The sequence below is a fragment of the Gallinula chloropus genome, assembly GCF_964237585.1.
Source record: "Gallinula chloropus genome assembly, chromosome: 9".
Lineage (NCBI taxonomy): Eukaryota > Metazoa > Chordata > Aves > Gruiformes > Rallidae > Gallinula > Gallinula chloropus.
Window position 1 is genome coordinate 18,496,763 of NC_140094.1, and position 27,125 is coordinate 18,523,887.

A 27,125-nucleotide genomic window follows, 5' to 3' on the forward strand; every position below is an offset into this window, starting at 1 on the left:
GGGCCTTCTGTAAACAGGAGGATTTATTATACAAAACACAATTTTAGGTTTAACACAGCCTCAGCAATTTAAATATTTACAACCACCAGCACTTTTCTGGAGTAACTTCCACGTAGCAGCACATCATTGTAAGCAGGTAATGGGTAAAAGTGTCTGTTCCAGAACCAGTACTAACCATGGGAGCAGGGGCGGCACCCAGGCGTGTCAGACGGGGCGAGGGGGGGGTCTCTGTGTCCTGGGGGCTGGGCTTTAGTTTGATAACATATCATTAAGACAACAGCCAGTCTGTGCATCTTTCAGGAGGGTATTTACCACATCGTAGAACTTGTTATCATAAGCCAGTCTGTAGTAGGTGTAGATGTCTTCACAGTAAGTCAACAATTTCTTCAGGTTTCTCAGCGCAGCGTCGCTCGGCGGGTGCTGTTTAACTCTGAAAGAAAGGGGATGTGCAATTGGAACAGGCTGCACAGACACAGGTTACATTCTGTGACTGTCCTGCTACAAAACTGTAAGGACTGTGCTTCTGTCAAAGAGGCTGTGCTGCTCTTGGTGGCCAGTTTGCTCTGAGTCACTGTAAAAAAGGTTTGCTCTGACCAGCCCCATGCACCCAGCTCAGTGGATCTGGTGATATTTTCACCACCTGCTTAAGAACCTGAGTGCAGAGCTCAAGGCCCTGTACAGCACCCTTCATCACATCAAAGCCTTGAGCAGAACCAACACACTTGCATGTGATGAAACACGGGCTTGGCCTTCACAATTAGCCCCAGAAAAGAAGGTTCCAGTCTGACCACAGGGCTACTTACTTCTTCGCAATCTCCTCGAAGACGCTCGGCTTCAGCGGTCTCTGCTGTTTAAACTCCTCCAGGTAAGTGAAGTCTCCCTTGGTGATCACTTGTTGATACAGAACCTCAGCCCAGTCTGGAACGAACTCGTAAGCCTCAGCCACTATAGCTGCCTGCAGGGAGAAGAGATGCTGGAGTCTCTGGGCAGGAAGAGTTTATTCTTGCACAGAAAACACCCCTGTAAACACTTAAATTGTTCTGTGTGGCCACCTCCTGCCACAGGTCTGAGAGCAGCTGTGTTAGAGGAATAAACAGCAGGGTAACAAAGGACTGCAAGTCGTTTCCCTCAGCCCCTGAACAGAGCAGCAGAGGGAGGTTGGTGGCTCTCCTGAAAGAGCCCTTTTCTTTCCTATTCCCAACGTCACAAAACGATGGACCCCAACACAGATTAGATATCGTGGCTGCAGTGCAGAGTCAGGGCAGCAGGAGAGCTGCTGGCTGTGTGAAGGCAGCAAAGCCTGTAAAAAGCATCATCCCACACCAGGATCTGCAGCACTACGAGGGGCTGACAGCCACAGGACTCAGTGGCCACAGAGAGGAACCGAGTGTTACACCCACAGCAGCACAGTGCTGTTTCAAACCACCACCTTCAGAAAGAACAACGTCAGGAAGCCAAGCTCACCTGGTAGAATCGAGGCAGGGCCATGATGGTGTCTGTCAGGCTCTGTCTGCTCAGGTTGATCAGCATAGTGCTCTGACCAGTGCTGAGGAAATGCAGCTGCAGGGTGATGAGCTTCATCAGCCGCCGGCAGCGCAAGGACTGCCGCACACAGGAGTCCTGGGAACAGGCAGAGACAAACACAAGCTGCCAAAGGGTGTTTCTGTGGGGAAGTCACACATACCCCTGAGAGCAGGAGGAGTTCAGAGCTGTCTAGTGCTTTGTCTGTCACACCACTGCAGCTTTGTCACTGATCACATTCCATCAGTTTTAAACCGCGCTTCCCTCGCCACGCACACTGCTTTTGTCACCATCACCCCAGGTTTCACACCCTCACTTTGCTCTTCTCTTGCTAGTTAAGCTCATGGTCACTCCAAAACCTCCCTGTGACCCTGGGTGTTACAGCCTGATGGGAACAGCACCGTGCTCTTTGAGATGACAGTGTCACCGAGCCTGCTGGGTGCTGCTGGGGTCAAGAGGGTCCTTGGCTCCTCTCCCTCTGGGAAGGGTTCTGCATAGCCACCCCCAGAGCAGCTCAGCCCCTGTGCTCCCAGTGCTGCACTGAAGGCCCATGATTCCATCCCATCTTACCTTAGAGTAACTCTCTGCAGCATCAATAAAGAGAGTCAGAGCTTTCAGCAGCAGCTTCTTTAGATTTGCAACATCCTGAAGAGACTCCTCTGAAATAGGAGGAAACACACCCCAAGTTACTTAGGAAGGTGACAACCTAAGTTACCAAAAAACCCTCTGGCACCACGTCTGACCCAGTGGAGTTTCCAAGAGCAACAAAAGACTAAGAACTAATTCTCATGTTAAAAAAGTATGAAGAAACACTGATGCCTCTTCAATCAACGGACTGAAGCTACTGCTGGAGCCCAGTCAAGTGACTGAAGAGAAACCCAACTCACATGTTTGCACAAGAACTACCAGGGAAATTCACAAACAGTTGGCACAGGCCCTGTTTCTGGTGGTGTTGGTGCTGGCTGACTGCTCTGCAGTGAGACCTCCCTGCTCCTCAGCGCTCTGCCAGCCCTGCAGCACTCGTGCAGCTCAGATGTTAACAAATCATCTCAGACAGACATCAAACCCCAACGCCTCATAAAAACCCTGTGGCACATCCCACAAAGGTGAGGAAAACGTGTGTGTGTGTGTGTGTATGCCTGTACCTCACCCTGTGCACAGTGCCACAGCAACAGAACAGTGCAGGGAGAGTCAAACATCTTGGCTCTGGAAGCACCAGAGCAGCAGCTATTACGTGCAGGAACACCCCAAGCCTGGCCAGCCAAAGGAACCCTCCTTCCAGACCGTGGGAGTTCAGCGGCTGTTCCAGGACAAGCAGCCACCCATCACGCCTCCCTTCTGACACAGGGAGCCTGGGTTTGGGAGCCTCCACTCACCCCAGGGCTGAGACTCAATGAGTTTAAGCTGGATGCAAGCAGCAGCCTCGTGGTTCTCCCCGATCTCCCGGCACATGCTGAAGCAGAGGGCTATCATGTTGTGCTTCTCACTGTCCCCGGGGCGGCAGCGCTTGATGTAATCCAGCAGAGCCGTCTTCAGCGTCCCGCTCTGCTCAGGAGAGGGAAGATCTCACTGGGGTCTGAGGAGCTTTAGTTTTACCCACATTTTTAGCACCCACAAGCAAATCTGCTCCTGTGTCACGTTCCTCAAGGCCACGACTCTGCTCTCTGAGGTTTCCCCAGACTGGTTTAAAACACAGTGGCAACTTCATGCTTGGGCTGAACTACATCGTGTCAGGTGAGCAAACCCAGCCCCTCTGTATCTATTCACACACAAGTGACAAACCTGACAGTTATGATTTGATGTATGTCAGAAGAAAGCTGAAGTTATTTATGGGTTTTAAAAACCTGTGCAACATGCACTGAAGTAAAACCAAAGACATGAAAACTCTACATGACAGTCCCAAGCTCAAAGTTTTAGTGCTGCTCTCATTGGGGCCCTGAACTGGATAGAACAAACTTCTTAAACTAATACCAGAACAAACCCCCAAACAAATTTATTACTGTGGTTAACTCCACCTTGTTGTGTAAATACCAGTTTCTGAGGAGCCTCACAGTTCTCTGACAGTTTTCTCCCCTTTATCCCCTTCCACCTACCGGATCTAATTTCTTTCTCATGAGCACTTCAAAGTAGTGTTTCTCATGCAGCAGCTCAAATATGTAGGTCATCTCGTTGTATCTGCCAATCCCAGTGAGAAGACGAACCTGTGGAAATACCATTGTAAGTAGGAAGCTCAAATCAGAGCAGAAAGCTCCTCTCTGAGGGCTGGCAGGGCTGTGTGAGGCCAGGAGCTGTGGCAGCACAGCAGACAGGTGCATGTTCCCTTCGAGCCACAGAGGTTTTATTTTTAAACCAACCTCCTGCATCCCTTTTACTGTGAGGGGGGAGAACATAAATTCACCAAATAAAAATGTGCAGCCAACCTTTTAGCAACGACACTGGGACACCAGACATGGCTCAGCCCCCAGGAGTCCTCTCCAGGCAGGACTGAGAGGTGCATGACACACAAAGTGTCACTATCCACCAGTAGTTGAATAACTCTGACATTCCCAGTCTGAGTTACTACACCTGCTGTCACCTCCCCATTCGCTGTCTCCAGCTCTGCTCTTCCAGGGCCATAAAAATCCTCACTCATGCACAGCAGAGCACACACTATTCTGGCTTTCAGGCAGGGGCAGGACAAGGCCAGGCAACCAGAGGTGACAGACTGAACTCCACACTGTCACCCAGCCCCTCCACCCCAGGAGCAAAGGGAACAGCCAACATGTAGGTGGAAACCTGCACAGGAGACCTGGCATGTCTGGGTAAGAGGTGGGCATCACAGGCACCTACCACAAGGCCATACTCCTCATTGGGGGCCAAATGTTGGTCTGTGAGAAGCCGTGCTGCTTGCAGGACTCTGGTGATCCCTTCCATGTGGCAAGTCAAGCTAAAGCAGTTATGGGCCAAAATCAGCAACTCTGTAACTGAAGAACAGAAGAACCCGGGGACTTTGGTTAATAAGCTGGGGGAGGTCGTTACTGTGCCCCTCTCCAGAAGGGTGCCATCTCTGCAGAGGGCTCACAACCTTTCCAGTTACAAACAGCAGAACTGGATTAGAAAGTGGAGCTGTTTGGGTTCTGTCCTGTGCAGCTTTAAGCAGCAACTGTTGCTCTAGCAGCTGCATTCAGCCTGGCTTCCCAGCCCGTGGGAACCTTGGGAGCCTGGATTGTTACTTCATTCCACACACAAAACCTCCAACCTCCTCCCCAGCAGCTGACAAAGGTGTAACAATAACAATATATATCTGTGCCCCAACTGTTACCAGCCAGCTCTGCAGCCTCCAGTTCTGCATCTGGGTCGGAAAATCCCTCAGGAATTCTGTACACTAAGGAAAGGAGTTGAACCCACACAGCTCAGCGCCCGCTTCCCAGGGAAGGCCTGAGCTGACACCCTAAAGCAGCCCTGACAGGCTGGGGCCCTGGGCCTTGCTCTCAGCACCAAGCACTCCCCTCTGAGGTGTGGAAGCAGGATGTGAGCGGGTGCACAGTGTACTGAGAAGTGCACAGTTTGATGTCACAAACCTGTACACCATGGGCTGAAACAAACCAAGGGTACCTCCACCTGTAGGGATGTTTGCTAGCACAGACCCTTCAAAGAGCCTCCAGCACCATTACAAATCCTCCCAGTAAATGAATAAAAGACCTCTATTTTGCCACTGCTGGCACCTAAGTACCTTAGCTATGTTTTATGAACTCAGTGACAACAGGGCCATGGGATATAAAGCTGTAAAGTGTGAAACAGACTTTAGTAGCCAAAGGTCTGTGAAGTTAGTTTAACAATGGATAAAGAAAGAGATTTCTGCTTGTCATTAACACAAAGAAGGTCCCAAGACTCTCCTGCAACAGGGAGCTGACTAACTGTGTTTCCCAGCTGTAGGAACAAAACCACCTGTAGTTTGTTTGGACAGTAACCTGATGCAACACGTAAGCAACACACGTCTGTACTGTGCAGATACTCAGCCCTATTGATGCTGCCACCAGCTCTGCTTTTGCCCTCTGTGGAGTGGTTTTACCCCAAGTAACAGCCTGTTTAGTAACACAGTAGCTGCACCAAGTGTTTGTTGCTGTTTACTTACTGCAAGACAGTTCCCCACGTGGCACAGAGGCGACTTTATCCAGGAGCTTCATGCCAACCGAGGTATGATCCTGGCACAGCTTAGCAAGCTGGAGGAACGCCTGGCTCTCAGCTGCAGGGTTCAAAGACTGTTTCTGTCCTGCGTCCAAGGAGAGAGAGAGAGAGAGAGAGTGTGTTATGGCACAAGTGCTAACAGTTGAGGAGAGATTAGTGATGTTAACAGAAAAAACCCAAACAAACCTACAGACCTTCATCCAGGCTGGCTCAGGACTTGGAACTACCATTCTAAAGACACTTGTATCTTACTGCTTAAACTGCAGAATCAGATCCTGCTTCCTTGCCAGTTCAGTCCAGCAAACAACCTGGGCACCCTGGGTAGTGGGGGTGGCCCTGCCCATGGCCAGGGGTGGCACTGGGTGGGCTTTGAGGGCCCTTCCCACCCCAACCCAGTCTGGGATTGTGACTCTGAAATCCCACTGAACAAGGACATGGATCATTTCACAAATCCAGTGGGATGCAGCTGTCAGTTTTCCTCTTCCTTACACAATGCAGCTCTAACCCATCCCTTGCAGCAGCTCTGATTCATACTCCTCTATGAGTCAGTTCAAGTCACCAACTCAACAGAAAACTCTTTCCTTTCTGGATTTGTTTCCTGCTGGGTTCATAAGTCTGCTCTGCTGAAGGAGCTGCACCAAATCACCTGAGCAAACCACATGAGAGGGCCAAGGGCAGCAGCAGGACAGAGGGAGACAACAGGAGCAGAGGGGAGCAGGACTGGACTCCTGAATCTCCATCCCATGGCTCATGACTTCCCGTGGAGCTTTGGTGTTAATGCTGCAGCAAAGCAGAAGTGACTCAAACAGAAAAGTCCCCACATCAATTCTTGCTGCTTTGAGGAACACCCCTCATCTCACAAAGCCAAAAAAGAAAAGGGAAAAATCTTTTGGCCATGCTTTTCACCAAGAGCTTAATGTGAGTCTTTCCAAGTCAGATGATGTGGGGCTGCAAAGTTCATGATTAAAAGCCCAGACCAACCCTTTTCCTTTCTGAAAGCCATTACATTTACATCCATAAAAAATAAACCCTTACCTAGTGCACCACCACACCAGACACAAAAATAACTACAAGTAAGCATGTGTACAAAACACAGTCACAGAACATCAGGGGTTGGAAGGGACCTCAAAAGCTCATCTAGTTCAACCCCCTTACCAGAGCAGGGTCACCTAGATTAAGTCCCACAGGAACGTGTCCAGGCAGGGTTTGAATGTCTCCAGAGAAGGAGGCTCCCCAGCCTCTCAAGTGCAGCCTGTCCTAGGGCTCTGCCACCCTCAGTGTGATAAATTGTTCCTTATGTTCACATGGAACCTCCTGTGCTCCAGCTCACACCCACTGGCCCAGGTCCCATCACTGGACATCTTACAGAACATACAAACAGTTACAAACCCCATCCAAGAGCTACCCAAACATTACTGTAATTAGCACTCCAGTATCTTGCGAGCAAGGACTGTTTTTCAGACACACAAATACCACTTCACAAGCCAAAAGTGCTAAAATACAAAATGAAGCCTCTTTCCTACCTTTCCCTTCTGAAGATGCCAGTAATTCCTGTGTGATTTCTTCAGCCACCAGCTCTGCCACAGTCTCAGGCTGGAGCCCCTGGGTGGTGATGAAGGCCTGAGCCTTGCGGCACCTGTCCGGCTGCCGCGACGCCAGGATGGCCCGAAGCACTTTGTGGGGGTCCTGGGCTGACATCTCGCTGTAGGAACAGTTCAGCTCCTAGGAAAACACACACACACCAGGGAGATTTTACACAGCAGAAGTTGCACATCAGAGCAAAGCTCTAGTACATCTTCCTAACGATGAGCTGGTGGCAAGAGGGGAGGGTTTCAAAATGTTGCACCCCTAGTTTGTCCTCACATCAGGTATCTGTGCCTTCACATCAGGTATCTGTGCCTTCACATCAGGTATCTGTGCCTTCACATCAGGTATCTGTGCCTTCACCTGTGGATCCTCAGGATTAAAGCTCTCCAGATCCAGGGTGGCAGGTAAATCCTTTGGATTAGAAGGGCAATACTCACAGAGCTGACACCATGGACAGAGGCGTTTTCCTGAACCAAATATAAGCCTTAACACTTAAAATACCTAGAAGGAAGACAGAAATATTTCCTCCCAAACAAAGAATTGTGTTTTACTGCCTCAGGTTTACTTAGGAAGATCCTTTTCCTCTTGTCAGCACACTACAGGCTCTCAGTGGAAAAGATGGACTAATCTTACCATTTGCTGTGCCTGGGAGAGGAGTCAGTGAGGCTCCAGAAATACTTTGCTGGAATATATTACAACTTTGAAAATTCACCTATTCATTGGAAAACGTAGCTCATGAACACAGTGATCAACTCTGAATTCAGAAGTACAGACAGGCAAGCAGCAGATGGATGGTAGAAGGGGGAACAAGCCCATCATGAGGCTACTTCTTAGTTGTTCAAACCTAAAGCACTCGCTCCGAATATTCAAGGCACGAAAAATTGTGCAGAAAAATCACAGAACCTCTGTGATAATGAAAAAATAAACAATCAAAAAAACCTCCAAACACCTAAGAACTTCTGTGATTTTCAACACACATGCTGCTGGTTTTATCCAGAGAACAACTATGCTACATTCCAAACATAGGGACCAAATACCATGGAAGGGGGCTCTGTACCCTGAAAGAAGCACTGAGCAGCACGGTCTGGAGAAGGAGCAGGTGGGCTGCTGGCAGTCAGGAAGGTCAAAGAGCACAGAGGCAGCCAAAGACTTTAAAAAGTGTCTGGGTGAAACCACTTGGGAGTTATGAGCTGCTCCTCTGGATGCAGAGCTGCTAGTGTGTGGAGCCTGCAGAGCACCCCTGTGCCCAGACTCTGCAGCACAGCTTGATACAAACCACTTGTTCCTTCAATAATGTTACTAGACACATACCTTAGAAAGTTCATATAGGCAGAGAACCTGTCTGCAGTAGTTTCTCCCATGGACACATTCATCTATGAGGGCCCTCAGGCTGACAACCACCTGATCATCTGGAGATGGAGCCCCAATGTGAGTCCAGTCTTCTAAGCCTGATGCTGGAAAGGAAAAGACTCTTAAGTTCCTTTCTCATAAAGACAGGTATCACCAACAAGCCTTACACTTGGAGCAAGGCTCCAGAAATCTGTAGTGAATACACACTACTTCTGGTCTTTGAAAACATAAATCTTGATACCTATGATTTATTTTTTAAGTTTTTAGGTACAAATAATATGACAGAACACAAAATATCCACAGTAACATCACAGGTGTAAAGTCCCTACTTGTAAGAGAGTGTAAGAATTGAGCAGTCTTTCTGATGGCCTAGGCTTCATTTCTTCTTTTCTACTCCTATTAATCTTTACATGTTAGTATTAAAGTCATGTTCCAGCTGACAGCTTCTAATTCAGACTTCACAAATATGCAGAGTACTTTATAGATACACATTATCAGCCTTGGCCTTGCTGTTAATAAGAACCCCTCAACTCTTCATAATGTACACAGAATTCAGAGAAATAAATTAAAGTCTTTCACGTTTCAGCTCCAGAAAGACACTCCAGATTTACTAGAGTGTGTATTCCAAGAGCAGGAACACAAAGTTCAGTGCTACTTTATGGGAACAGAGTTGTGAACTACAAAAAAGGAACAGTTCAGAGACTATGGAAGTGGGGTACAGGAACACCCCTCCTGAAGTGCAGACATGCAGTGTGAATTACAAGGCTTCACGTTCCTTTCACTAGAGGATTAAAGAACCCAGGAGACAACCCACTACCATGAAGACCTTGTTTCCTGCAGATGTTTTGGGGGAAATCAGCACTGTAACAGACAAGGAAGAATCTGGGGAAGCCCCATCAGTAGTGTTACTTACTGCTGGGGGCTCTGCCTTGCTGAGATGCACTGCTTTCAGATGTCTTCTCTCTTGCCACAAGGACAGTCTGAATATCTGCCTGCAATTTGTCTAGATCAGCCTCCCCTGAGGCCAGAGCTCTGCAGTGCAACACCAGTGACACATCTCTGCTGTAGAAATGGAAGTGCTGGCACACACGGCTGGCTTCATGCACGCTTCCCTCGTCCAGAAGGCATCCGATCAGAAACCTGAGTGACTCCTCATCATCGCTGGTCAAAGTCTCTGGAGCCTCTCTGAACACAAGACCCTCCAGTTTCAAGTAGTTTGGTGTGTTCAGAGCAGGCAGCTTTGAAAAAGAGAACTCCTTAGCTAAGTTATCAAAGGTCAGGTCCCTGTGTGCTCCAGCATGGGAGGGGAATCTTGGCTTGCTTGACCCCTCATCCCTGGATAACGTTTGCTGTGCGATGCGGCAGACCCAGAGCTGCTTCTCTATTTCTTCCAGGTCATGCACTGACCCCAAGTCATTCTTGGCCAGCCAGTGGCCAGCCAGGGTAAGCAGCAAATGTCTCTCCATAATGCTGTTTATCTTCTCATGAGCTAAAGAGTCAGATACCATGTTTGCCTGGTGTAAAAAGAAATCAGATGCAGCTTTGCTGGAGATTGAATTCTTCATAAAGTTGTCATTACATTTCTTCCAGAATTCAACTCTTGTCTGGCTCTGATGCCACTGCCCAGTGTCTCTTAAACGATGTAGATCTCTTAGAACCTGCAAAATTCACAGAGGTTTTAAACAACTGTCTTTAAAAAAATATAATCACACTGGATGCCCAGTATACTGAAAAACTGAGTTCAGATTAAGTGTCCCAATATGCAACAAATCCATCAGTTTTCTCACCACACAGAACTGACCAGGTAGCAAGTAAAAACAGTAAGAAAATAAGGCAAGCTACACCATCCTTTTCAGCTCAGTGCTGGTGATCAACTTGTTTGGTGTACTTGTGTTTAAAATAAAAAGTGATTCAAAGAAAAATCTGTGCTTCAGGAAGCCTGAGAAGGAACATTCTCAATCCTGGCAGCAACAGGAGCAGTAAGAGGTGAACACTGTTATTGAACCATACTGTACCTCTTGGGTAACTACGTTGTCCATGGGCAGTTCAGCTAGTGCCGCTACCTCCCGAGCCAGGGAGAACATTCCTTTCTCTTGCAGCTGCTCCAGAATGGATCTGCACTCACTCTGAAACATCTCCATGCTGTAACTGGTTAGGATGGAGTGATTAATTGGTATGGAGGAATCCCTCAGGGCCTCACTGAGCGCACAGAGTTTCTTCAGGTAAGGGCCTGTTGTGAGAGTGGACAGACAAAGGCAGGTGGGGTTTAAAACCTGAGGGAATTCTGCTACTCACCTCAGCATGCCACCCTGCCAGGAGTACAGACTACACACTGGAACTTTCATGGGGCTGAAAAGGAGCTCTAAATCCCTAACTAAAATGCTTCTATAGATGACCTGTGCGACTCACAAGGACCAGCTCTGGTTATAGAAACTCTTACACAAAAATCAAGCAGTACAAACACACTTAAACATTTTCAGTCACTCCAGAAACGCTGGGTATGACTTACAGATGCAAGCAGTAATGCCACCTAACAGAGGAAGCTGTACTTACCATCAAGCAGAAGATTATCTGCTGCAGCAAACAGCTGTAAGACCTTCCCTAATTCATATTCCGTTCTACATTGCTGCATCATCAGTTCAAGAAGGAACAATGCTTGGGATTCCAACCACTGCACAGGTAATTCTGAGGCTGCAGCTTCATCTTCAGCTTTAAGCTGTGTAGATAAAGATTTCCAAGGGTTGGGTTGGGTTTTTTTCCAAATATATTCTGCATTTTAGTCAGAATCACACTGGAAATGGAAGGTGTGCCACATCTACCTCCTCCTTTAAGAGTATTAACTGCCATTCCCAAGGGACACCTATCCATCACTGATGTATGTTTGACTTTGATCTAAGAGCAGTAAATTTTATGACAAGGTGACCACCAACTATTCCTGATAATCATGGAAGAGATAAAAGATGCAAGAAGGGCCAGGAGTGGATAGATAAAATGAATTGCTAGATTAACAGCTCCTGTCATACAGCTGGATACTTGATAAGCATATCCACTAGGTGAGTGGCACAAGGGGAAAGGAAACTGATCTAGCTTTGGCTTCAACTGCAGGAAGGAAAAGCACTAATGACATGGAATCTCAGTTACCAAGATATTCAGGGAACTAGAAAATTGTGGTGGTAAGAACTGAAATAATTTGTGAAAACATCTGTATGTGACAAACAAGGAATTCTGCATGAAAACACTTCTGTCCTCTTAAAACCAACTGCTAAATCAGTGTTTTAATTGAAGTGTGTCATTCAGTTCATGGAGTCATTTTCAAAGGGAAGTCTACACAGCTACTAAAACTAAAGCAACGTCAGAGACTTCTGCAGAAACTTTGAAAGATCTTAAAAAAAGCTGCCTCTTGGCCAGTGGTCCTACTGCAGTCAAAGCCAAGCTTCAGGGAGTGAACTGCTCACACAAGGGGGTGGTATTCTCTCTCCATCTGCCCATACTAACTTAAATGATTTATAAAGTCACACTGTGGGTTCTGAAATGTCAAAACCTTTTTTCCATCCATTGCCAGCAATGAAAAGAATCTGCTGAAACCTCCTGCTCAGCTCTAGATCATTCCAAGCACACCCTTTTTCACTGTTTTCATCTATGACATTGCATGCTGACCACACTCTACTTAGGGCAGACCTGGGCAATGATATTCAGAGAAAATTAATTTGCTTACTTTTGTGAGACTCTCCTGAAACTTGTCCAGTTTGGTTTTAGCTTCATCATATTTTTTACAGTCCATACACAGTTCATACACCTCCAGCACATACAGCAAAGGGGAATCCTTTAAACACAAAACCAGGTTATAACTCTTTCCCAAAAATGCCTCAATAAATGTAGAATTGGTCTGCCTCACTACCAGAACAATAAAGTTCTCACTTATTAAAACTGCATGTGGGGTTGGTACATGAGCTGCAGATTTGCAGTAATTGGCAGAATTTCTCTTCCAAGATTTTCTTACTTGACCAGGATTTTCAGAGCATCACACCCAGGTTATCTAGGCCACATCTAGCAGGACAGAGGAGGACTCTGTGGGCCTCTTCAAGACAATCTGAGATACACTGAGATACACTCAAGTATACCACTACCTTACCTTTAAAAAGAGCTGGAAGCCATTTAGAAGTGTTTTACTTTTTTGCTTTCTCAAAAAGACTTTCCAGATAACAGACAGGTCATGAAGATCCCATTCATGATTTTCTGCTGAGCTCTGAATGTGGTCTGTGGCTTCAGCTCTGGTAGTATCATCCACAGTAGTAATTATCCAAACACAGAGACAATGGATAATGTTTGCATCCTGTCCAAAGACCAAAATAATGTTTTTATAGTAACCAATGTCACAAATGTCACCTCATCATGTGTCACTTGGCCAAATGTGTCATACTATTCACAACCACTACAAACCCAGGGAAAAACCCTGGATGAGCCAACCTGCTTATCTACCACTTAACATAACTGCTTACTCCTCTACCAGGTAACAACTTCATTGCTACTCACTTGGAAACATGCTGCTAAGACACTCAGAATGGGAGCGTGCTCTCTCAGTCCTTCAGTCAGAAGGTAACGTGAAGGGTTGGAGTTTCCCTGACACTGAAACAGGATTTGAAAGAGACTGTCTGCATATTTGCTCTTGAACACACTGGCAGCAACGTTTTCAGGAGACAAAACCAGCAACTTCTCCAACGCCAACATCAAGTGGTCTTGTAAAACAGGGGTGAAATCTTGAAGGATAGAAACCACCTGGGGAACAGAACAAAAGCATCTGTACAGAGTGAGGTCCAACGAGAGCGAGGGGGGAGGAGGACTGAAGCATTAAATGCACAGAGAAGATCAACAAAACATTCTCCAAATCTGATTTTTCAGATCATTTTTGGAGGCCTAGAGAGGGAAAGGTGATGAGGAGGTGTGAAGTATTCTAATACAACACTGAACATTAGCTTCCTTTAACATGAAGCTGAAATGCCTCTTAGAGATGCTCATTTTCAGCCTCTCTCTTGCACCGCTACCAGCACGTGATGAGGAGTGTTTAGTTCAGTGCTGTTGTGTAATCACATATTTTTCTTTTCAACAAAACAATGACAAGGCCTAAATTAAAATCCCAGGCCTGGAATTTTCCACTTAGCTTCTGCACATCCCCAAACTGCTTTTAATTTTTACGTATTTCTGCTGTTTTATTAATTTTTAAATTACATTCAAAATCAAAACTGGAAGATCTGGAGTTTTAGTCTCTTTGCACGAAACTCTAAGTGAGGTTTGAAAGGAAAGATGAGGAATAAAACTTGCATGGAACATCTGGTAACCCTCCAGTAAAAAAACCCAGTAACTAAATAATTTTAAAAAAACAAATTAAATTTACAAACTGTATGCCATAATTTCAGCTAAATTCAAATGTCGGTCCTTGGCAAATACTTTTGTGTCCAATTCACTTCAAAGAGACACTCAAATCACTCCCCTCTGAGAATTTTCTCCACTACCAATAGCCAAGATTTTTTCAAACAGGGGATTTTTTTCCCTAATCTTCCCCTTTTCCAGCGAGCTTTCATGCTCTTAGAAGTGTACTACTCTATCTGCTGAACAGTCAGCTCCCTCTGGAGTCACTTTCCCCTGTCCTGCCTTAGTTTTGCACATACCAAGAGGGAGAGAAAGTGGGAAAGTTGGGAAATCTGGCTGTAAGAGAAGCACTATCATAATCAGAGAATATCGAGCAGCTCTGTAACTCCCTGGAAACTGATAAGGCTCCAATTTTATGCTGTCTCAATATCAGTGTGATATTCTCTTGTTAAAAGAATTCAATTTTTCCTTCATTTTTGTTTCTGAACATCACAAAGAAGATTCCTGATACACTCTATCTTCCCCCAGAATCCTGCACAGTGAGCTTACCTCAGCTGGCTGGTAGCTGTACAGCTGGGTTTGGATGATGAACTGCAGCCAGTCATCAGATCTGGCACATTCCTTCAGGTACGACGTGCTCAGCCCGAGGTTATGGAGTTTACAGAACTGCATTACCAAAGACCACTGCTTTCTGCAGTCACTCGATGTCCTGCAGGGAATTTCAAGAGCTTCAGCTGTAACAAACTGGTATTTACAGCAGTTGTTAACAATGCATAAACTCAATGTGTGGCCAGGGATCGACTGCCTGCAAATGGCCCCCCCACCACTTCCAGTGCCTTCATCACAGGCAAGGTTGTATCTCCCTGGGGGGCTCCAGGCCACCCACTGTGGACATTCCCACTCCCCTCAGGCTGTGGACATTCCCACTCTCCCGGGCAAGTGCACTTCCCTATCTTGACAATAGGGCCTTGAAAAGAAGTTGATAATCTTCACTGCTAAGTGTGCTGCAAGAACCCTGTGAACAATGAGTCTGCATTGCCGTATTCTTGCCAATCCACATCTATCACCTCTACTATTCCAAGTACCAACTGTATTCTAATTCCAAATGTTGTTCACTTAACTGCAAATGGTAAAAGTCAGTGCTCAATCCCAATGTGCCAGCATAAACCTTTAAATCGTGTTTTACTCACTTCTTTACTCCTTGCTGCTCAACTGCATCCCAGAAGGCTTCTTCTAAGGAGGTAAGAACTTCTGCTGCTGCTGCCTTGTCACCATCAGCCAATTTTGTTAACTTTTCAACTGTTTGAAAGAACATATGAATATCTTGGAGAAGCTATTTGGGATTATTTTCAAAAGTACTAGAATCAACAGGCAGAACAAATACTATTAATGTAAAGGCTTCAGTAACAATGCCAAGTCTGGCACCAAAGTGATTTTTGAAAGAGAATTTCAACTTTTGCATCACAAACCATTGGGTTATTTTTTTAAAATAGTTCTACTTGTAGTTTTAAATAACACACATGCTTTTAGAATGATCAGGAAGATATAAATAAAAGCCAGTAGCTTTCTAGTTCAGAGAAAAAGACACCTGTGGACCCACAACTAAAAATTCAATTTTCTAGGAGAAATTTAATTTCCTTACACCTTTGAACATCTGATTTCACTGCAGCTGTAAGATAATTTTCAAGTATAAAAGAGATCTGGTAATGTCACTTTGTTTAATCCTCAAGTTATATTATTACAACACAAGGCTGAACCTTACTAAAGGTACACTGAGCCCCGGGCAGCTGTTCAACAGTGTTTATTAGATTTTCCTTCAAACCTGGCTGCCTGTCATGTTACAGTCTTCCTTCCTTATTTAGCATGCCAGGTTCAAAATACACCTTCAAAATTACTAAGAAGCAGGAATAAAATAAGAACAGAATTCTTAGTTCTTCAAAGGACAGGGTGTTTTTACTGCATTCCTGAGAAGTTAGGAGCCACCTTCCAATCCAACTCTGCTGCTCTTTCAAATAAATAGACAGCAACCTATTTGAAAACCAACAAATGATATCCTTACCCAAAGATTCTCTTATTTGATTGTGCTGAGATCCATCATTTCTAGTTCTGTAGCTGAAAATTATGTTTGCAGCTTTCATATCGACTCTGAGTTTGAGGCTGTCAAGACCAAGGAATTCCAGGAAGCACACACAGGCTGCTCCTATGGAAGGCACACTGAAGAAAGAAAGAGCTAGAACGTAGGCTTCATGTCCTGCTTGCTGAATCCTGAAACAAGAACACCACCAGTTAACACAGCTAAAGGAAGGAAGGTTTAAATTGGATATTAGGGGGAATATCCAATTATTTTTGGACTTTTTACAGAGAGAGTGGTGAGGGGCTGGAACAGGCTGCCCAGAGAGGGGGTGGATGCCCCATCCCTGGGGGTGTTCAAGGCCAGGTTGGATGGGGCCCTGGGCAACCTTGTGTAGCTCCAGGCCTGGAGGTTGGTGGCCCTGCCCGTGTCAGGAGAGTTGGAACTCTATGATCCTTGGGGTTCCTTCCAACCCAGACCATTCTATGATTCTATGATTTTCATCCAATTTTCAAACTTGAATTTTCACCTACAATGTTCACTGCACTCATGGACCTGACTAGCACAGAAGGTTTTTGCAACCCAGAAGTTTGCTATTTATAGAAAAACACAGGAATGAGAATAAAGCCCCACACATGATAAACACAGAGTTTGCCATTTAATAAATTTAAACATAAAACTAAAGCAAATGCCTCTGATACTGTAATTAATAAAAAGGGCCTGTCAGCAGCATTAGTGCAAAACGTCCCATGGCAGTTTACAGCCCTGTGGGGCAGCACTGAGGGCCTGAAACAGATCTGTGGATTGCAGGAAGGGGAAAGGTACCCTAAAGGCTTCTTCAGTGCCTGGTTCCCTGGTTACCAGCAAGTTTTCCAGAGTACTAACTGAAAGAATTATGCCTGAGTGCCTCTTAAACCACTCAGTGCTCCAGGCAACATTAATGTATGGTTCCCTTTTTCCCCAAACCAGCTGTTTACACAAGAGAGGCTGATTTGTACAGAAATGATGAAAAGAAACATACAGTAATGAATTCTAGTGATTCTTCTGATGTAACTCCTACTCATTTTGAATATACCTAACAGTAAATTTAATATATTCATGCAAGATGTGTAATTTGACTGCATTCTTTTGAACACATGATTTTTTGAAGCTGTAAGGCTGCAATTGCCAGTACTGGCGATTGAAGGAATTAATTTGCTGAAGCTTCAAAAAATGAGACATTATTTGTCTCAAATAATGAGATAATGTCTCATAAAACAATAAAAAAGTAATAAAATAATGTCTCATTAATTGAACTAAGGAAGTGTCATCCTTCAGAAACATCAAAGAAAAGGGGCATCTTTTTTCCTACAAAGTGCTCTAGAGCCTCAGGTCCCTAGAAGAACAGTCTACCTGTGTTTACTATTACTGCAACATTTTTCATCCCTTGCTCTCAGTGTGTAGATTTAGTTAATTCAAAATAAAGCTCAACACCTTTTCAGTGGCATCTGATGTTCAGCCTACTCGATGCTGGACCGAACTGACTCCTGGGACAGCTAAAATTTCAAGCAATGCCAGTGCACATCACTTGTTTGCTCTTGGGGAAGATTAATGTTACTCCATGTGCTAGATTATAACTCCAAAAGAACTACCTGACTGTAGCTTTTCAGAAGACTTACAGCTGTTTGGGGGATTTGCTCTTTACAAGCTGCTGGACCAAAAAGGTACCAAAAGCAAACGATGGGCGCCCGTGGTGCAAATAGTACAGGAAATCCAGTCGTTCCAGTACAGCGTATTTGTTCACCAGTTCAGGGGATGAAAAGTGAGGAAAGTCACTTGATGCATCTAGAGGGAATATCATCATTATTACAAGCTGATAAACAGTTGAATGAAACATTAAAAAAGGCTTTCAGCTACAAAACATGAGCTGACAGTCAAACACCTCTCTCTCCTCTCAGCATATCCAAACCCCACTGAGATGCCAATTTGTGTGGTGAAATCAGAACTCTCTGGCCCTCAGCTTGCTTTGGAAAGGAACTACTGCTTTCTACCTCATCTGCAACAAGCTTAATGGAGCCCAGAGTTTCATTTCAAAACTAAATTTTAGTAGATGACACTGGAGTTTTTTGTTAAAGAAACAGCCTTTTGAATAACTGTATCTGCCACCTCGTTCCACTGGAAGGTATTTTATCAGGGGTGCTCAGGCTGAACTAGCTTATTAAACTTGAAAGTAACATACCTGATACAGCCAGAGTATTTGTTGACTGCCAGCCAAATAATTTAGTGGGATCAAAGGGCACCAATGACTGAAAGATTAGAAACAAAGTATATTGAGACAGCTTAAGACTTTCACATCAGAGTCACATCACAGAGCGTTTTAGGGAGCTGCAGCAGCAGACAAGCAGGAATGGCTGGTGCAGCTATGTAGCAGTGCTGTACCTTGTACAGTTCTCTCTCTAAGGTACTTACTCACCAAACCCTAGGATCAGATCACACCCAAGTGCAAGGAAAGGCTTAGGCTGTGGTCTAAGGGAAGTGGGACTGAACATGTTTCAGTTTTCTGCTAAACTGTGATCTCAGCATAGTTACATTTTCCTAGTAACAACCAACTGTGTTTCTTCCCATACCCAGTTTATCTCACTCCACAGGTCTGAGGAAAAAAGCATATGCTCAGAAGTGCATCATGCCACTCCATGCATTCTAAATTTCCCTTATTACAAACATTAAAATACTTTTAATTTGTCTACTAAACAACTTGCCCACTGAACACTGCAAGAGCATCACTGACATTCCAGAACTGCTGAAACTAAACAGTGCCTGTGTCTCTACACGGATTTAGACACCATTTAAAAAAACCCCATTCAGAATGAAACTATAAACTTCAGCTCCAAATGAAGGGATCCAAGGAAACAACACAGTCCTCACCCTCCAGGCTTTAAGTGGAAACAAGTTTCTCTTACTTTACTTTTCTTCTGCCAAAAAGCTGTTTGTGTACCTGAAGAAGATGGTAGAGAGAGATGTCAGGTGGCAAAATTCCATGAGAAGAACATGGGGGAAAGAGAGCGGCTTTGAGTTTTGGGTAAGGAGTCAATGCCATTTTTAAGAGCTGTGGATCAACTTTCTTTAGAGGTTTTTCTGTATCTTCATTCTGAAGAACCTACATTGCAAGAAAGCACAATAATTTAATCAGGAAGCAGCAGCTGCATTAAGATAACAACAAAACAATCACTGATTGTGTCAAACAAATTACTTCATGGGAATTTTACATATGGTGAAAACACAGAAACTATCTTTTTTTTTCCTGGAAAATCCTTTTAATTTATATTAGACACATCTTCAACAGTACTGGATGGTTTAGGTTCCTGCACTACATATCAAAAAGCTATCTGTATTAAGTTCTATTCCAATTTGTGGTTTACTGAACATTTTTCTTTTCAAAGTATTATCACTTATAACTTTTTGATCTCTATAGCACAATCCAACTGGTCAACACAATGTAACCTGCAAGCTGAAATTTTTGATACCTGCCCAGATGATTTTCAGCCTTTAAAAATAAAAGTCTGGAAGGTGAATACCAGCTGTACATCTCCAGGCAGAAAAGCAGTCCAGTTCCAGTTCCCCACCACTCCATTGACTTAAAAACTACAAACGACCACACAAGGGGATAGCTGTCTAATTAACACAGGCACATTAAAACATTTATGAAAATGTATTTGCAGGCTAAAACTACAGGAAGAACACAAGTGTTTATAAGCACTCTCAGGTGCAGCTGTTATGAAGGAGTTAAATACTCACAGCTCACAGCCACTGTGCCTTGCTACAGGCAAACCACGTAACCTCGAACCACTCTACTCGCTTTGCTGTCACACTGAAACACCCACCACCAAACCCAGGTTTTTATATGTGCAGAAATTACCTGCTGCATTGGTGTATTTATTTTTATTAACCTGCTCCTTCCAGCTTTCACCCCCACATGATAACTTCTCCAAAGGCTTATCGATAACTCGTTGCACACAGTACCTGATCAATACCTCCAGGTGCATACATTGTAGTAGCAAGTGCTAACAGAGTCCGGCCTTCCAGCAGCATGCTGCTCACACTGGCTTGATTACTAGGAATCAAGATCTGAGCATTTGCCAGGCTAGCCTGAAAAATCATCTTGGGATCTTAAAAAAAAGAAAGAAAGTGTAATTTAATTTCAAGCAAAACCCATAGGAAAACATCAAACCATGCTTTAAAACTGTTCTGCAACTATGAAAAATGCTGAATTTTCTATCCATTGCTGTTAATAGTGATTTTTCTGATTCTACTGATAAATACAGTTTATAAGCTGTTCTAAATTTTCCCCAAAGCCACAGTTTTGTCTGCACAGATTGATCTGAATAGAGTCCCAAAACTGACAACTGTATTGGTTCAATTCTTAATCCTATACCGATCATGCCTTCTGAAAAGGCTTCACTTGGACTTATTTCTATCCCTTGTTAACATGTGACTCTAGAAAAGGAGCAATGTTTTTGAAAAATGGGAAGCTTTAACTTTAATTATATTTTCTTATCAATCCTCCTTCTGTTCAACCATTTGGGAATATAATCAAATTAGAGGTAATGATGATCACACACAAAAATAATTCTCATATCTATCTACAGCCTCCAAATCTTTATGTACAGTTGAAGCAGGAATGAGATGAGGACTCAACACACATGTAAATGATGAGCTGTGGTCAAAAACCAGCAGCAGAGCAGAAAGGTAAACCCAGCACTCAGCTAGTGGCACCAATGTCTGATCACCTCTTGAGCGAGGCCAGACTCTTACCTCGAGGGTTACTGGCAACTCCCCGACACTGCACGAGGAACTCAAACCAAGGATGTGATTCATGCAATTCCTTGTTATCCAAAATAGGGCAGTTTGATGGAGTTAAACTGGAAATCAGATGAGAAGCAGCATGGTGAAAATACAGTATTTGTAACCATCCTCTGCCCCAACGTAGCAGTGACTGGTGTCATCCATCCCTACAGGGAGGCAAATCACATCCCCCTTTGCTACAGCTTTAGCTGATACGGCATCTCTGACAGTTCCCTTCAGGATCATGCTTCTCTGCTCACTTGTTCTGTAAATATAAGTCATGGTTTCCAGACCAGGCAATCCAAACACTTTCCAAAAACAGGACCTGATTCAGAAATACCACCCTGCATAGTATAAATATTTTATGCAAACTAGAACTGATTAGACAAACAAACACCACAAGATTTGTTGGCTTTTCTCTGGTCCATTTTTACCTTCTCAATAATTACACTGTTAGTCTGCCACTGCAGCTAAGAAATCTGAATTGCAAAGCATTCAGTAAGTGGGAAGTACTCGTACAATTCCAATACCTAATATTCCTTTCTCCTTCAAAACCCAACTAACCCTAATTTAGCTCATACTTGTGCTCAAGTGAGAGAACAAGCTGGTTTGGCTCATTTAACATCATATTGCTTCTAGCATTACACTAGTACAACTACAATAATTTCCTCTGATGACTGACACACAAATTAATCTTGAGGGAACAACCTGAATAAAGATTCAAAATACAGCATGAAGTGTAACATGCTGCCCCACAGCTGTTCAGTAAGTGACACTCTTCTGACCAAAGCAGTCTTCCTCACCAAACAGCAAGCACCAAGGAAAACTCTTACTGCCAACTGTTACAGTGGTGTTTCATGATTTAAATCTGCATGAGATGGGAGGGGTGAAAAGCATTCCTACCTGTAATAGTCTAAGTAAGTGTATAACAGATACTGCAAATTATGTTCTAAGCAGTAAAGGACAAAACGAGTGTGGAAATCCAAGCCCCCTGCAGCGGTGTATTTCGGAACCGGGTGAGGATGTTGCAGTACTCCCCCCAGGTAAGATAGTCTTTGGAGGAGAAGTTCAAAATCTTCCAGCTCAGAACAGACAAAAATTCCCTTTCTGTCAGGAAAGACAAAAACCATACACATATTACACAGTTATGTCCTTCAGAAGCTCTCAAGGGTGGTTTTAGTTCAGAATTCTAAGCAGACCTTTCCTTCTAGGGGATTACTTCACTACTGAGGCACACACAAGTGCCAAAAGACCTTTGACAGTGCTCAAACAATACTGCAGTTACTCCAGCTCACTGCAGACACACCAAGTGTGAGGAGCCAAACACTCTGTGCTCAGCATTTTCTCCCTTGCATCAAAATGGGCATTGGGAATATAATCCCTATGTAAGCTCAAAGGGCTGATAGAGGATTTCTGTTCTCATGTTTCTTACTGCTTTGAGATAACAGACTGCAAGTACAAAGCTAAAAGTAGATTTAGTAATGGATACATGTCATTTCAAAAGAGGGCACTAAATACAATATAAAAAGAAATTTGTTATCAGAGACTTTATTAACACATACTTCTAGAACTACCTGACTTTGGCTCCACATGAGACAGAGAGTTGGCATAATGCATGAAGAGCACATACCTAGCCAGCTTGTTCAGTATGTCGTTTCTCATATAGCGACTGCACAACATGTGCTGGTCAACAACATCTGGAGTCAGAGGAGGCCAGGCAGCTTCTCCACACAAAGCCTGGTTAGGGTCAGAGTCTTCAATCCACGAACAAATATTAGCCCAATCATGCTGGGCTGTCAGGTGCATCCAAAGAACCTTGGGATTACATCCCTTGAGCTCTGTGTTTGAAAAAGAAGTGATGAAGCCAGCACAAATGCCTCTTTGGGAAATAAGGATGTTTCTTTAGACACAGACATATTTTTAATGAACAGTTGCAAATGTGATCCTGAAATTCAGTATGCTATTACAGCTTGTTTGTGTTGGAAAAGCTAAATATAATCCTACAGTGTAATAAGCTTCACAGAATGTAGCAGTGTACAACACCTACAATAAATGGCCTTGCATTAGACAAGTCCCCTTCAGCTACTTCCAGATTTTTCTCTACACTAAGACTACAGATCCCTGCCAGAACGCAACAGGAGGAAAACACCCTGTTTACCCATTTTCACTGACAAAAAAATTAGCAACCTGCTGTGGTAGCATGCAATTTTAGTTCTATCAATGCCACTCCTACACAACTGCACTACATTACAGCAAAGACAGACTTCTAATTCACCCTTTAAGTCCTCAGTCCCAGAACACTTGCCTTGGTGTGGTTTTCTGGAGAGGAGAATCATTTCCTGAATAAGCTCATCCCACCACTGAGCCCAGTTAAACATCACCCTGAGCCTCCTGCTGCGACCCCGACGTCTGTCGCCGTTCAGCACGGAGTCTAGAACAGCCATGTGCCTGGAAAGGTCTTGTTCCCTTCTCCAGTTCTTGACACTGCAATGAAGGGTTGCATTTTCTAAAGACAGTTCACAATCTAACAAGCAGGAGATGATGAAAGAATCAACAAACCTGGCCAGAAAAGAGAGCTCTGGAAGGGCAAAGGGCCTTACTTCAGCGCAAAGTCTGAGTATGCACAGGAGAGCAAAGAGTTCTTCCAAAGCTGGCAGAGCAAATGGTAAGGGTCCTTACAGTTCTATGATTGTTTTACTGTCAAATGATTCTTCTAGGTTACTTTGCTGTATTACAGCTACTGTGTATCAAAAACAGAGCAAACATTCCATCTGGACATGTTTCATTTGATCAATAACTCAATATCCTTTATTATTAAAACTACTGAAGGCATGGTGATGCTGACAGGAACAGAAGACCTGTGTTACACTGACAACAGTACAGCATGACTCAGGTTGGAAAGAACCTAACAAGAAGTCATCAGTTCCCACACTGACCCTTAGTTCTGCAAATGAAGACCAGTGTAAATTAATGAGATTACAGAAAGCTGCCTTTGTTAGTGCAGTAAACCATACGGATTGTAGAAGCCAGTACATTTTTAGATCCTATTAAGGTTATTAATTAATAATTAAAACTGATAACCCACATTACCTGGAAAGAGATTGAATCTCTTTATTTTCCTGGAAGGATTCCGAGTAAAAGTTTTCAACCTGATGCACAAAGTCTATCATTTTCTTCTCTTTTTCAGAAAAATAATTTTCTTCTTGTAAAACTTTCACCTTCAATTCAAATTAAAGTATTACCTCCAATTACAATTTTTATCTAATTATAATACATTAAAGCTGTAAATGCTCCTGCAACTGCAAAGAGTTAACCAACTGTAGGAAAAAAGGCTGGAAGCACTGAGGTCAACACACTTAAATTTCAAGAGGGCCAAGACCTCACACTGTGTGCAAGCAGATGGGAACTAGATCACAGCCAGAACAAAGAAATGACATTTTAACCAATTTTTATTTTAACTGCAAATATGAAAGAACACGAGCAGGTCAGTGACATCCTTCAGCAGCTACACTGCAAGGATGAGGGGACAAAGCCTATCTGCTTCCTTTCTGAAAGCCTGTTCAATACATCTCTTCCTCTCACCACAAACACACCTCAGGCTCCACCCCTAGACAAAAAAGAGTCTGTTCGACACTTACCAACAAACTGCGCACGTGTTTATCCACCGTGTGGAAACAAATCTTCCGCAGCTCCTCCTTCTCATCGAAGCCCTGACAGGAAAGAAGATACTCACTGTATGCACACTGTCCCCATGCGGTTCTGCAGAGGCAGCACTCCACCTTTCATGAGCAAGCTGTGACTCTCCCTTTTTAAGTCCTGTTTAAGAGCTGTCACAACAACCCAGTGATCTGCAGGAACTCTCCAACGTGTCTGGATATAAAACTACACCCTTTATCACCTGACCTGCCAGAATCCCCTCTGCACTTTGCAGGTCATTACAGATCATTACATCAGTCAATACACCCCATTAGCAGGCTCCCTCCGCATTCTGAAGGCACATTAGTGATCAAAGTAGCTCTTTAAACAAGTCAATGCTCTCTGTAATACATGTACTGGTAGGATCAATCTATCTGTAAGACACGAAATGCCCCCCACACTCAGCACTCATCAGGCACAAGAAGTGCCCTGTTAAAGAATTATCAGCGCTTACTGAACACCCCTCACCATATTTCTTAAAAGCTCGGAGGCCTCTCTGGCATTGTTCTTCAGAAGACGGTCATAGACCAGATTCAAACCTGACCGAATAAACTCCTGAAGACTTTGAGCAGGATGCTGATGCATATGGAAGAAGACCTGGGCCTCTGGCATCTTGTTGCTTAAGATGGCTTCAGCAATGATTTCCTGAAAGGGGGAAATATGGAAGAAACCCATCTCATTAACCTGCAGTGTTACTATCTTTATGATCCCTATAATGACTTTTCCCAGTAACTTAAAGGTATTTCCACATGAATAAATGTCCTTAAATACATTCAATAAGAACAGTAAAAGCTGGGTTACTCATTTTTACCTCTGGTGTCAGCTTCTCCCACATCTGGCTTTCTTCCAGTGCAGGTAGGTCTTCACCAGGATGGTTTTCTGTGTGCACCGTGTTTCCTTGGGGCCATGGGTATTTCCTCAGAAATTTTCTAAGTCTTATAATGTAATCAGTTAAAATATCTGCAGCCTTCTGCAGGGATTCATCAAGTTCTGTCAAGAGGATCCAAGACATGGTTAAACAGAAAGGAACAGTGCAGTGTTTTTAATGTGCAGCACTGTTAAACATGTTCTCCTGGCTAGGAAATAGAACACACCTCAGAGCACAGGGCACACCAGCTCTGACCTGCACAGGTATTGACACCACCCACCTCTATCAGCATCCTGGTTGGGATACAGTCACAATCCTCCTGGTGCTGGACCAAGAGGTCCACCTGATCTCATTGAGGTGTGTTCCTCCCCAGGAAAAAGTGAGAACTGAAATTTTTCATTAATCAAACCACTTATTTAGTTGGATAAGTCACACTGAAAATGCACAGACATTTAGACATGGCATTCATGTAGAAAGAAACAAACCCCACTAATATTCATGTAGAAAAAAAATAGTAACAGTCAACAGTCTGTGCCTTTTACTAATGGAATAAACCAGCTTCACTTTAACATGTGTAACCTGTTGGCCCACAGACTAAAAAGCACCACTGAGACAGCAAGGACAGCACACTGTATGTCAGGACATGTCACCCCACTCTCCACAGGGTCTCTAGCAAAACAAAACCATCCCCAGGAATTTCAGCATTCTAATGCTTCCCCAGTAAACCAGCTGCTGCTCTATTCTTGCAGCTTTTAGGCTGTATTTCAAAGTGTAACATCTCAGCACAGCACAGCAACGAGACTGGGAAGTGCTCCAGATATAAAATAACCTGGTAGGGTATTTTTTCAGCTGTATCAGTTTCTTAAACTAGTCTGTTCCTTTTCCACAGCCACAGAAATATTTCTGCCAGAATAGTCCAAGTGGCAGCACTGAGAAAAGAATGAGCAGCTGAGGGCTAAACTCAAGCCATTAATGGCACTGTGTATCCAGCAATAGCTGGGGAGTCCCATTCCTACACCCCCAATCTGACCCTGCTGCCAGTATCCTGACATGAGAGCTGGATCACAGCTGCTTGGGCTAACACAGATACTGTGTTCACACTGATTTCTCATGGCTCCCCTTAACTAATGTCTATCATTCACTTAACTTTAGCACAATTTTGGTTAATTCTAGGCAAATTTAGGCTTTTAATTAACAAAATTAACCTAAAGAAAGACACACTACACAACTACACGATTCAAAATGAGGGATCTTACCCTGTGTGTGCACAAAAATGTCTTCCAGCTGCTTGCTAAGGAAAGTCAATGTGAGGCTTAGGAGCTGCTCAGAGAAGTGTTTGCTGTGTGGCTCCATATCATTTTCTTTGATCGCTGAGCAAAGCAAGTTTAAAGCTGGTCTCAGCTCTTCCAAATCTGGGGTATTTACAGAAAAAGTTAAAACATTCTACCACATGACTGATCACATAAGTGTAAAAAAGTTAGGAGTCATAAAGGTAAGCTACAAAAACCTTCTAAAACGTGTCTAAAATCTTCCATATATGCAACATGCTTTGCCTTCAGATCAAAATGCTCATAATGCACACATCGACACAACAAAATCCCTACACATTATGCACCATTCCTCCCTCATTTTCCAGAAGGAGGGGAGTTTGAACAGAGCATCATCCAGACACACAAG

General features: G+C 44.0%; 1 protein-coding gene across 1 annotated transcript in view; it reads right to left on the reverse strand.

Moving 5' to 3' along the window:
• Positions 1–41: 41 nt before the first annotated feature.
• The window catches only part of SPG11 (SPG11 vesicle trafficking associated, spatacsin), a gene marked incomplete at its 5' end in the record, with an annotated part of 33,562 nt that continues 6,478 nt past the window's right edge, over positions 42–27,125 (reverse strand). The window contains 32 exons of the mRNA XM_084267857.1: positions 42–430; positions 804–955; positions 1,465–1,620; positions 2,092–2,180; positions 2,898–3,066; positions 3,615–3,722; positions 4,351–4,484; positions 5,636–5,773; positions 7,212–7,410; positions 8,587–8,729; positions 9,539–10,283; positions 10,641–10,855; positions 11,179–11,341; positions 12,341–12,448; positions 12,758–12,958; positions 13,159–13,401; positions 14,542–14,701; positions 15,183–15,291; positions 16,052–16,257; positions 17,722–17,887; positions 18,282–18,348; positions 19,038–19,199; positions 20,063–20,208; positions 20,855–20,961; positions 21,788–21,991; positions 22,515–22,722; positions 23,190–23,368; positions 23,975–24,102; positions 24,523–24,594; positions 25,049–25,225; positions 25,392–25,570; positions 26,705–26,860. Of these exons, the coding sequence (XP_084123983.1) occupies positions 250–430; positions 804–955; positions 1,465–1,620; positions 2,092–2,180; positions 2,898–3,066; positions 3,615–3,722; positions 4,351–4,484; positions 5,636–5,773; positions 7,212–7,410; positions 8,587–8,729; positions 9,539–10,283; positions 10,641–10,855; positions 11,179–11,341; positions 12,341–12,448; positions 12,758–12,958; positions 13,159–13,401; positions 14,542–14,701; positions 15,183–15,291; positions 16,052–16,257; positions 17,722–17,887; positions 18,282–18,348; positions 19,038–19,199; positions 20,063–20,208; positions 20,855–20,961; positions 21,788–21,991; positions 22,515–22,722; positions 23,190–23,368; positions 23,975–24,102; positions 24,523–24,594; positions 25,049–25,225; positions 25,392–25,570; positions 26,705–26,860 (5,570 nt within the window). The 3' untranslated portion in view covers positions 42–249. The remainder of the gene's footprint in view (positions 431–803; positions 956–1,464; positions 1,621–2,091; positions 2,181–2,897; positions 3,067–3,614; positions 3,723–4,350; positions 4,485–5,635; positions 5,774–7,211; positions 7,411–8,586; positions 8,730–9,538; positions 10,284–10,640; positions 10,856–11,178; positions 11,342–12,340; positions 12,449–12,757; positions 12,959–13,158; positions 13,402–14,541; positions 14,702–15,182; positions 15,292–16,051; positions 16,258–17,721; positions 17,888–18,281; positions 18,349–19,037; positions 19,200–20,062; positions 20,209–20,854; positions 20,962–21,787; positions 21,992–22,514; positions 22,723–23,189; positions 23,369–23,974; positions 24,103–24,522; positions 24,595–25,048; positions 25,226–25,391; positions 25,571–26,704; positions 26,861–27,125) is intronic.